Source organism: Pseudophryne corroboree, chromosome 9 (assembly GCF_028390025.1).
Source record: "Pseudophryne corroboree isolate aPseCor3 chromosome 9, aPseCor3.hap2, whole genome shotgun sequence".
Taxonomy (NCBI): domain Eukaryota; kingdom Metazoa; phylum Chordata; class Amphibia; order Anura; family Myobatrachidae; genus Pseudophryne; species Pseudophryne corroboree.
This window is the reverse complement of record NC_086452.1, coordinates 458,621,228-458,633,771: the sequence shown is the minus strand read 5'-3', so window position 1 is coordinate 458,633,771 and position 12,544 is coordinate 458,621,228. Positions and strand designations below refer to the sequence as shown.

Here is a 12,544-nt window from a genome sequence, read left to right as displayed (position 1 = left end):
TTGTTGTGTAAAATGCTGCTGCTATGTTATTACAGATTGGCATCTCTTTCTTTTATTAAATGTATTGATTTAAATTATTACTGGGATTAAGAGCAATGTGTGGCCCTTTTGGGGGTCAAATGCGGCCCCTGACTATCACGTGTTTGCCAAATATGTGGGTGGTTAATAATGACGCTCCCCGCCTAGCATGGGGTATGGCTCCCACACAGACACTGATCTTGCTATGAGGTAATGAGGCATTACTTCTATTTAGAGGCATCAGTGTACCAACCATTCTGGCGCCAAGACTTATACATCTTATCGCTTATTTATTATCAGCTCCCATTCACTTCCAGTCATCTCCAGGTATTGTTGCCCTTATCACCGCTGGTATTGTTAGGGGTCTGGGAACCCTCGGAAGAAGTTAGATCATTATACGATTGGACAGAAGCAGCTGTGTTGTTGTGCTATCCTAAGGGAAAAGTCAAATATGGACAGGGGACAGCTCCCTCTTCTGGTGAAACATGGGTACTGCATGCTCACATTTTACAACAACTATTTTAAGGTTTGTTTTTCATTAACTAAATATGTATTTTTTTGCCTTCTGTGTGTATAAATAATTAATATAAGTGCATTAAATGTCATTTATATTCATCCTTGCTCTTCCACTTACGCTTGGCACTGACGCCCGGTATCCTCTACTAGAGGTCACTGTTCACTAAATAAAACTGTACACTTGGACAACACTCCAGTCATCCAATGATATGTTAGATGAGACTGTTTGGAATGTAAATATCCAATATAAATCCCTATATTAGAAAGAAACAAGTTCTAACTAAATCACTATAGGTGTGGAGTTTGCATGTACTCTAAATGTTGGCATGGTGTTTTCTCTGGGTGCTCCACTTTCCTCCAACACTCCAAAAACATACTGGTAGGTTAATGGGCTTCCAGAAGAAAAAAAAAATGACGCTAAAAGTGTATGTGTGTGTGCATATGATAGGGAATATAGATTGTAAGCTCACTGGCAGAGAGATCGATGTGAACAGCCAAATATTCTCTGTAAAGTGCTGCGCAATAAGTGTGAGCGAATAGACTTTCTTGGATTTGCTGGGAGTCATCCAGTGCCCCCTGGTGGCCAGTTTATCATGCAGAAATCACTGAATATTTGCTAGGCTTATTTAAGGCATGAACTTGTGGTCACATTTTTACCAGATAGTAAGCTTGGTTTATTTGGAGCAACAAAAAAGACATTAATAAGTGAGATTTCAGTGTGGTAACCCTCCAGAGCTTATTGAGGGTTTGTGGTCACAAAGGAAAAAAAGCAGCGGGAGGGGGAAAGAGGAGAGGGAGAGGAGGAGAGAGAGACGGACTGCTTGCAGTACGGCGTCCAACGGCAGGATATGGGGGGGATTATAGTCTTTTGCTCGGGATATGCCCCACATGCTATTTCAAAGACGTATAATGTTCCAGTGGTCCTGTCTTTGCTTTTGCCTCTCAATGTCGCACGGTATTTGCAAATTTGCATGTGTAGAATTTGTTGTCTATGGCTTAAGCTGATAGGCCAATGGTCAGTGTGATAGCCTATGAGCATTGTTGGGGTTCCCCAATATCATCAAAACCATGGCTCAACCATAACAGGATGATAAATACCGCTTGTATCAAATTCTCGTATCGCCAGCAATAACGTGTTCCGAAACCGCTCATTGGAGGTATCCGTTTTGGTGGCTTGAACCAAACACAGGCCCAGATTTATCAAGCCTTGGATGATTCGATCAGTGTGCACCCCATACAACATGAGCTATTTCTAGTTTCTATGGGATCGGGAGGTTGAGCATCTAAAATATTAAACTGTACATAAAACGCGACCTCTCGATCTGGCTGTTGCCGGAGCGTTTAAGCCGCTTATCGCCTAGCGTTCCTGCATACACACCTATACAATTATGGGTCTGATAATCGGATAGTGAGTACCAGGCTCTACTCCTGGCTGGTGTAGTAAGAGAATGATTAGCAGTCTTGCAGTAGTACACTGCCATCTACAGGCTATTGCTGGAACTAATTCTCATTTCTGGAACACTGTCAGTTCCTGTGTGTTCCTGCCCTGCAGTTACAGCAGAGACTCCCGGCAGTGCAAATAGTCAGATTTTACCACAGAAAATTGCACAGCATCCCCGTTCTCTGGCCAGTGTGGGTGCCCCAAGGGAGCACTTTAGCAATACACAACTACTACACTGGCTCCTTACATTGGTCACCAAGCTCCTGGAACCTAATAATAACATGATGACTGATATCTCCTGCGTCAGGCTCCCCTGAATAGTGTATTTATTTATTAACAGTTTCTTATATAGTGCCACGTATTCCGTTGCGCTTTACAATTAGAACAACAGTAATAGAACAAAACATAGAGGTAGGAAGGCCCTGCTTGCAAGCTTACACTCTATAGGGAAATAGGCATTGATACACAAGGATAGATGCTACCTATTGCATAATGGTCCACCAGATTGCTAGGTTCTTAATGGGTTGTATGATATGATCACCCAGCAATGTTGGCCAAGGGTCAGGAGGGTGTGAGAGTAAAGAAAGAGAAGATATGTGATGCTATGTGTACTGTACAGAGAGGATGTGATTAGATAGGGAAGCAGTGAAGGTTATGTGGGTGGATCTGGAATTTGATAGGCTTGTCTGAAGAGGTGAGTTTTCAGGGAACGTTTAAAGGTTTGGAGACTAGAGGCGAGTCTTATTGTGCGTGGGAGGGCATTCCACAGAGTGGGTGAAGTCCGGATAAAGTCCTGTAATTTTGAGTTTGAATAAGTAATGCGTGTGGATGAGAAACGCAGTTCTTGTGCAGAGCGGAGATGTCGGGTAGGGAGATATTTTGACAGTGAAGTGAAGAGATGTATGTTGGTTAATGGCCTTGTATGTAAGTAAAAGTTCTCTATATTTAATACGGTAGAATACTGGTAACCAATGGAGGGAATGACAGAGCGGATCTGCAGACGATGAACGTCTAGCGAGAAAGATTAGTCTCACAGCTGCATGTGTGCTGGATGAGGGCCAACGCAGTCTCTGCACTGTGCGATGGATACATTGCGCTGTATATGCCCGCCTGCAGCGCAGCATGGTTTTGTCCAGGTGCAGTTACTTGCTCTGATTTGCGTTATTCCCAATCGGGCGCCACAACATTTTTAGGTTAGGGTGGACGGGGAAAATCTAATTTAATTTTGGCGCCCCTAAATGGTTGGTGGAAGTTTTGACGATGCGATGTTGACAGATTAAGCGGCTGTAATTTAAAGGCAAAACCAGGCTGGTGTGTGTGACGATGTCTGTACACAGAACTACAGGACAACGACAGCCCCTCACTATGATCTCCTAAACCCCCTATAATGTAAATAACCTCACCCCGTGAAAGTGTGTTTGTGTTCACCCAATTTCCCAGTCTGAGAGAGTTACTGTAAATGATTGTGGTTTGTTATAAGCAACTTACATAACACGTGCGCTGACTTCCATTTATTACACATTAAAATGCAGGAAAACTAAATGTGTCCTCCACATGATATATATATATATATATATATATATAAACCAAATAGCAATCGTCCCGGCACTCCACTCCTCATAGAACCAACTGCTGAGGTGCCATTCCTGTGGGAAATGCAGCGCAGACCCAAATAGCTAGTGTAGATGTAATGGATGGCACTCATTCAGACTCCACAGCGTATGCGAAAAGAGGTGAAAATTTAATCAGCCGACATGTTTCGGGGAACGCAGCCCCGTCCTCAGGGCCAGAGGACGGGGCTGCGTTCCCCGAAACATGTCGGCTGATTAAATTTTCACCTCTTTTCGCATACGCTGTGGAGTCTGAATGAGTGCCATCCATTACATCTACACTATATATATATATATATATATATATGTGTGTGTATATATATATATATATATATATATATATAGCAGGGTATTTGGGGAATACCGATCACAACACGGTAACATTTTACTTTTGATAAAACATTTTGTACGTGGGCTACAGAGACGATGAATTTTAGAAGAGGGAAATGTAATCAGTTCAGGAAAGTTCCTAGACTGGGAAATTATATCTTTATGCGGAAACAGAAAACAAATGGGAAATTCCTAAAAATATTTTAATAGATAATGCTACAAGTACATACCATATAATGCTGCTAGTGCATACTATACAATGCTGCAAGTACATACTATACAATGCTGCAATTACATACCATACAATGCTGTAAGTACATTCCATATTATGCTGTAAGTACATACTATACAATGCTGCAATTACATACCATATAATGCTGCAAGTGCATACTATACAATGCTGCAAGTACTGTACAAAGCATACAATGCTGTAAATATATACCATACAATGCTGCAAGTACATACCATACAATGCTGCAAGTACATACCATATAATGCTGCAAGTACATACTATACAATGCTGCAAGTACATACCATATAATGCTGCAAGTACATACTATACAATGTTGCAATTACATACCATATAATGCTGCAAGTACAAACCATATAATGCTGCAAGTACATACTATACAATGCTGCAAGTACAAACCATACAATGTGTAAATACATACCATACAATGCTGCAAGTACATACTATACAATGCTGCAAGTACAAACCATACAATGCTATAAATACATACCATACAATGCTGCAAGTACATACTATACAATGCTGCAAGTACATACCATACAATGCTGCAAGTACAAACCATACAATGCTGTAAATACATACCATACAATGCTCCAAGTACATACTACACAATGCTGCAAGTACAAACCATACAATGCTGTAAACACATACCATACAATGCTGCAAGTACATACCATACAATACTGCAAGTACATACCATACAATGCTGCAAGTACATACTATACAATGCTCTGCAAGTACATACCATACAATGCTACAAGTACATACCATACAATGCTGCAAGTCCATACCATACAATGCTGCAAGTACATACCATACAATGCTAAAGTACATTAAGCCATTGGTGTATCTATACTGGGTGCAGGGTGTGAGGTCTAGGGGGCACATACAACTGAACTTACCTCTCTTGATTCTCGTGGTGGCTAGCATTGTAGAGCATCAGAAATCACTGGGAAAATGCTGTGGCGGCAAATTTTCCTGTAATTTGCACATGCGGGGTAAAGAAGTCTCCAGGAACATGGTACGGGCGCCATGTTCCCAGAGATCAGTACATGCGCAGTTGACTCTGGCACATAAATGACAATATGGGCTAATAAAATGACAGCAGCCATCTATTTCCCTATGTTTCGTTTTCCATCCCTTTCCCATAATGCACTCTGTTCACAGCGCATCGGATAAGGGAAAATGCATTTCTTCCCAAAATCACTACAGGTATTATGAATCTTTTGACCAATCCCTGGATCGATCCATACCTCGCTCCACCCCTTTAGCCATGGTAATCAGGACCCTCCTGTCACATATTGTATAACTGGGAGATGTACAAAAGAATAACCCAAACGTTTGTTGGTGCTGCCGGCCTTTATATGGTTGTGTAACGCCTTCCTGGCTTCTGATGTCCTTATGGTGTAAAACACATTATACATTACACTTCTAAATAGGGCAAGTGACTGTATTTCCCATAGCAACCAAACAGATTGCAGCTATCATTTTATAGAATGTAATGCATAAATGATAGCTAGAGTCTGATTGGTTCCAATGGGCATTACCTCAACCTTTCCATTTTAGAAGGTTTGGTACATTTCCCCATAATGCTTTGCATCCCAGTTGGCCTTTATTATTGTTCCATGCTGAAAGAAGATGCCTCATAACTGCCTCTCCTTTGTTTCCTCAGCGTCGCTGTTCATCATCGCCATGCTCCTGGGAAGTCTGAACAGCTGCTGCAACCCGTGGATCTACATGCTGTTCACCGGCCACCTCTTCCACGATCTCCTGCAGCGCTTCCTCTGCTGCTCCGCCCGCTACCTGAAGTCCAGTCAACAGGGGAGTGACCTTAGCGCCAGCAGAAAGAGCAACTCCTCAACCTTTGTCCTCAGCCGGAAGAGTTCCAGCCAGAAAAGCATCACTCAGCCGTCTATGGCATGAGGAGTCCCGGCAAGGAGGCCTAGTGTCCTAGCCATGCAGGATGAAGTAACACTGTGGGTCAATAGAGAAGGCCTTGTGGCCTCTGAGCTAAGCAATGGACTACCGGCCCTCTCTTGCAGCTGGAAACAGTAAAGGCGCTGTCTTCCTTCCTGGCACCGGGTCCGTCAGAAGGGAAATAATATAATGCACCTTACAGTGTAGCTGTCACCTATGCACAGTGAAGGCAGCCATTTTGTGTGTGGCTGACAGGTACAGTTCTAATGACAGACAGATTGCTACAGACTTACTGAATAAGTGGACCTGTGGCCTGGAGATGGACACTTCTTGATTTTGAACAATGAAGCAGAGTTTTGCAGGCTACATCGGCACTTGTACACATCTCCACTCCCAAAGAGTGGAGATGTGTACAAGTGCCGAAGTTGGACGTAGCAACCAATTATGGAGTGTACTTGATAAATGCTAGCTAGAAGCTGAAGGGCAACTTCGCCAGTTGTAAAACATCTCTGTAACATCTCCCCCTAGTTTCGGCTATGTGAGGACCTAAGTACGCTTTCGCTGTACCATAAGTCACTGTAGAGATTCACCTGTACTTATTACACAATAATGCCTGTAATACATCACCCACATATCTCACCGCCGCCAGAAAGCTACACACAACTATCACAATGCTACCAAGTATCTCCGTACGCATTGTCTATATAGCACAGGTAATGACAGCGGCTGTCGGCTTGGAATGACACCGAGGTTTTAGTATCTGGCACTAGGGTAGCCTGGCCTCCTTGTGATGCAGGAAATCCTGGGATGGAGAAGGGATAGGTGGGATTCAAATAAATTAATAACAGGTTCTATGTCCTAATGACCATTTTAAGTGTAGCAGAATGGGACTAGCAGAGGGCGGAAAAGTGGGACTAGCAGAGGGCAGAAAAGCAGGACTAGCAGAGTGGGACTAGCAGAGGGCGGAAAAGTGGGACTAGCAGAGGGTGGAAAAGCGGAACTAGCAGAGGGCAGAAAAGTGGGACTAGCAGAGTGCAGAAAAGTGGGACTAGCAGAGTGGGACTAGCAGAGGGCAGAAAAGTGGGACTAGCAGAGAGCAGAAAAGTGGGACTAGCAGAGGGGAAAAAGAGGGACTACATACATACCCCCAGCCAGTCGGCCTGCCCCAGGACAGGGCCTATACTTAACTCCTGCATGCTAGTGGTGGGGGGTGGTGTGCAGGTGACCACTCCGCTCCCGAAAATGGCACCCCTGCTTAGCCTGAGCTGCCGCCCGCAGTCACACCCGCCCGCCAGCACAGATCGCAACAGGGCCAAGCGTCTCTGTGTAGCACTGCAGAGTTCCTCTGCGCCTGGCCCAACCCTCTCTCAGTGTCTTGATATGCTTTCTGCGCATGTCAGAATGGGCGCGGAGGAACTCCTGTTGCGGTCGCCGGTCTGTGCTGGCGGGCGGGTGTGCGGGCGGTGCTCATTAGCAAACGGTTCTCAGAACCATACCTAACATTAGGTATCGGTTCTGCAGAACCGGTGCGAACCGGCTGAATCCCACCACTGGATAGACTATTATGGCTTCCCACCTTTCATGTCATAACTGATGAATCTCCCCAGCCCTATACAGTTGTGTCATTTCTCCAATCAACATTTATTGGAAGGTGGCTGAGGTTGGGGTGTGACATGCTGTTGCGTCAGGGTCAATGCATTTCGGCATCATGGCTTTGTGTCGGTGGAAGATGAGGCTGGTTCACTGGTACAAGCAGGGTTGTATTATAATAGATAGACCTGTAGGCACACGACCCTTGACTTTCTAAGCCCCTCCCCCATCCATCAGCCACACCTTCTACGCAGCACTTTTTGTAGTTGTGCTAAGTGTTTCGGAAGAACAGGAAATAACTGTTGCGATATGCTGCTGCACAATTCATCCTCACCTCAGTTAAACTTGCATCACTTGCTTTTCTTCCCTCATTCCCTTAGTTCTTTTTTTACTGCGGCGATGAAAGAAAATAAGATTGCCTGCCTGCTGAGTAACGAATAAGCCTCCTTTCATCCTCTGCCGCCTCTAGGTACCACCCTGCTGTGCCTAATGCACAATGCTGCCCCGGGTAAGTGGAGCAACAGAGAAGGAAAGATTAAGGTTTTCCATAGGAGGAACAAATTCTATTTGGCGGAGACGGACGAATCGCGAGACATTACTGCATCCATGACTTTCACCAGGCAGTTTGTAAGGAGAGTAGTGGGGCTTCCGTAAGATCTGATTCATAGATGTGCGGTATTGCGCAGCCGCAGAGCGGCGCCTGTGCAGTACCGTACAATAAATAGCCGTCTCCTGCGTGCATCGCAGATATGAATGCATAAGAATCAGCATAAGTGCAAAATCAAGGATTCACTGCATATAAATAAGTGTTTCGTTCAAAAACCATAGTGAAATTTTACAGGAAATAAAGTAATGGATGAACTGAAATAACGGTCGTTACATAAAACGTTATTATAAGTAGGCGATCAGAGAGTCATTTCCAGCGCAGTTGTAATTTCACAGCATGATAAATAGATTGGATGTGCGTTTGCAATCCGTTTGTTCCTTTTGTAGAGACCTAGCAGAAGAGTGTAGCAGCTGAGCCAATCAGTCAGGAAGCTCCTCGGTGGTCATGTGATGGCAGAATAGGGTACAGATGGGTCCAAGGTTATCTTGACTAGTTTTCTGCGCCTAGGCACAACATGATTTATTAGCATAAACCCTTCATCTATTGTTTTCAGCTGCAATACAATACAGAGAACACTACAGCAGGGGATTAAGTCATTACAGCAGGGGATTAAGGGGGTCATTCCGAGTTAATCGCTAGCTGCTTTCGTTCGCTGTGCATCGATGAGGCAAAAAAATCGTCACTTCTGTGCATGCGGATGCGGCGCAATGTGCACACGCGTTGTACTATTGCAATGAACTATGTAGTTTCACACAAGTTCTAGCGAAGCTTTTCAGTCGCACTGCTGGCCGCAGAGTGATTGACATGAAGAGGGCGTTTCTGGGTGTCAGCTTGACCGTTTTCAGGGAGTGTTCTGAAAAACGCAGGTGTGGCTGGCTGAACGCAGGGCGTGTTCGTGACGTCAAAACAGGAACTGAACAGTCTGAAGTCGTCGCAAGCACTGAGTAGGTATTGAGCTACTCTAAAACTGCACAAAAAAAGTTTGCCGCCGCTCTGCGATCCTTTTGTTCGCACTTCTGCTAAGCTAAAATACACTCCCAGTGGGAGGCGGCATAGCGTTTGCACGGCTGCTAAAAACTGCTAGCGAGCGAACAACTCGGAATGACCACTTAAGTCCAACTGGCAAGTCTCAGTTAATCCTATTAAAGGTCAAGATAAACGTGGACCCATCTGTAGGCCGTGTTTCATGCTGTGAATATTCCAAGGCCCGTATGCTTATTATATCATTTGTCATGTGACTGGTAATTACATGACATGATAAATAATTATTACTAATAGCTTCAGTCAAACCTCTAAGGAAAGAGTAACAGCTGTATGTGTCTTCTCACAGACAATGATTTATGGGGAAAGAAAATCACACATCTTTCCATGGAATTGCACCTTCATTTTCGTGGGTATGATAGATCACTGTGGGACGCAAATTACTACTAAATAGGCAAATGGTGTAAAGAACCCTGTTTGTTTATAATCTGTGCACATATATTAATAAGAATACACGTTCAGGTTACCATGCACACATAGCAATATAAAAGGGCTAAAGAATGCTAAATGAATGAAGGATATAATTGTTAGTGATGTAGATGGGCGATGTCTCATTTATCACTTTGTCACACAATAGGACTGGCGGACTGTGCTTAGCGTGGATGTTACACACGCGTTTCACTCCTTGGTCTCAGCCATTAATCAGTCTGATGCATGAAGATGTGTAATACAGTACAACACAGCAGGGACAGTAGGGGTCCAGGAATGCTGCTGTCATTTGTGTGTCTCTGGATAGCGCGTCAGCACAAAGTACACACACATTCAGGAAGAGACTAGGCGGGGAGGTGTTAGTAGAAAAAGTTAAACAATATGGCGGCCATGCCTCAAAGGAGGGCATGCCTGTGTGTATAGAACAGGTAGCGTTAGGAATAAAAAATGATGTGCAGCTGCACGTACAAGTGGGTGTGGGGTCACTGAAACCAGTAGGTTCTATCCTCATACACCCCCTCCCCCCAATACTCATTTACAGGGTTACGCTGGCGTTATTAAATAGCATGCTTGTAAGGCATGATATGTAATGTAAGTGGTTGGGGGGCCTCCGCTTTGCTCTTTTCAAGTGTGATGCCTCTTCCCTCTTCTCTGCCCTATATCTGTGGGTTTGTTTCCTCAGAAGACTGAGCCTTGTACCCGCCACGCCGCAGTCACGGAGAGCCTCCATTTAGGTATTGCCACCTGGTCCTTCAATCAATGGGGCACATTGGTAAATACCAAAGGATATGAGAGGAAGTATCAGGGTCTCACAAATATGTCTGTCCCACTTCAAACACCACTCAGCGCATGGAAAAATGATCATTCTGCGCAAGGAAAGGGCCAGAGACTAAGATAACGACATCATGGCAATACTATTCACTCACACACACACCTGAGGCCTCCACATAGGGCGCTGAGCCGATAGACCCAAGAATGTGGACTATTAATCCAGCTGATAACTCAATAGTAACCAATATTTTGTGAGTAAAGAGTTTACATTAAGAAGCAGTTACATCAGTGAGGCGTGAGGCACCTTGTGTCTCATGCCTCAGCGATGTCACTGGACCCCAGTAAAAAGATAGGCCGCTGTTGCTTAATCCCACATGGGCCGAAACATCCGAATGTTAGCTTTGCTGTGTTTATGGTTGTGTTTTGTTTATGTTTTTGACTGGTCATTATCTGGTTTGCAATAATGATGCGCAGAGGAAGACAGGGTAATGTCACCGCAGATACACAATGTCACCTCATTACTGTGTCACCTCATCACTGTGTCTTTCTGACCTTCCTACACGGCTTCCACTAAAAAAAGACGCTCACACAAATGTTGATTGTTGCACAGAATATCATTCCCTGTATATGTACGTATGAATGTATTGTATATAGATATATATTAATATATATATAAAAGTATGTCTATTAATCTATTTAATTCGATGAGCTCAGAAATTCTGTATCTATATATTCAGCATTGAGTTATGGGAACCACACGTTCAGATTTCAGACATAATATCTGTGCATTATTAATCCTCCAGGGCAAGGCAATCTGTCTCACCAACGTTTAAGTCTCTCCGCCCCCTACACTCACTGGAGGCTGCCATTTTGTTTCAGTTCACAATGGTATAGTGACATCACGGAGGCATCAGGCACAGGATGCGTGATGTCTCCCTGGTCACTCTACCTTATAGTGAATTGATGTCCTGATGTCTCCTGGGAATTCTTTCAGTTCACAGAGTAGGTACCCCCGATGTAGTTATTTCATACTTTCCTACTCTACCAGAATGTCAGGGAGACTCCAGAATGTTTGGGAGATCTCCCTGACTCCTGAGAGAGAAAGTCAGCCTCCTGGATCCTGTCCGCTACTTTAGTAGAGTGGGTGGGACACTGACAATGTGATTTGCTAAGAATGGCAGAATCATGGCCACTCCCCCAGATGTGTAATGATGTATACTGTACAGCGGGAGGCATGGTCACAATGACGCAAATCACATGGTTATGCGGCCTGCACTTACTCCGTGGACCTTCTGAGGTCCAAAAAGTGGGCACGTGGGAGTTAACTACTGCACTCAAGCTGATACACAGCTCCCACCACCTTGCGGTCAGTGACTGGGAGCGGAAGGCTAGCAGGAGGTAGAGCACCGGGGATCCACACCCTTTTGGTCAGGATCTATTGGACGGTCTCTCATACTCATCACACACTGTAAATAATATTTTTTTATAGGAGTCATTTTTCTGCCGCGTCATCATTTTACAGATCACTGATTTCATCTGAGAGTTCAGGTTTTTTTTCTGTACATAAAAAGTTGATATTCCAGATACATCTATCTTTAATAAATCTCGTTCTTTAAAACCAGAGAGGAGTGATGATTATTTGGTTGGCATTTGTGTGTACGGAGACAATAATACTCACGGATTTGTCAACTACTGTACGTTATTTAAGGACTTTTGGAGGAAAATAAGGATTTCAGTAACATAATTAAATGATATAAGCGGGTTAGAGTAATCCGGAACCTTGTCGCCCATTGGTTACCCTAAATAGATGATCCGGCTCGGAGGATACGCCATTGAAAACTGTATCATTACATTTGCTAGGATGCGTACACAACCCAATAAGAGTGAGCAGGGGCCACATCGGTGGCTGCGAAATGAGTGATAAAAGGTCAGTGATTATTCTCACATAAATATACCCACAACTATTTATTTTTTTCAACTCTTGGGTGGCTTTAGTTTTCCAAAGTCCTTCAACATTGACGTAA

The 12,544-nt window shown here is 44.0% G+C and overlaps 1 protein-coding gene across 1 annotated transcript in view; it reads left to right on the top strand.

Moving 5' to 3' along the window:
• The window catches only part of OXTR (oxytocin receptor), a 106,598-nt gene extending 94,467 nt beyond the window's left edge, over positions 1 to 12,131 (top strand). The window contains exon 2 of the mRNA XM_063941260.1: positions 5,838 to 12,131. Coding sequence (XP_063797330.1) covers positions 5,838 to 6,088 — 251 coding nt within the window. The 3' untranslated portion in view covers positions 6,089 to 12,131. The remainder of the gene's footprint in view (positions 1 to 5,837) is intronic.
• Positions 12,132 to 12,544: the final 413 nt, after the last annotated feature.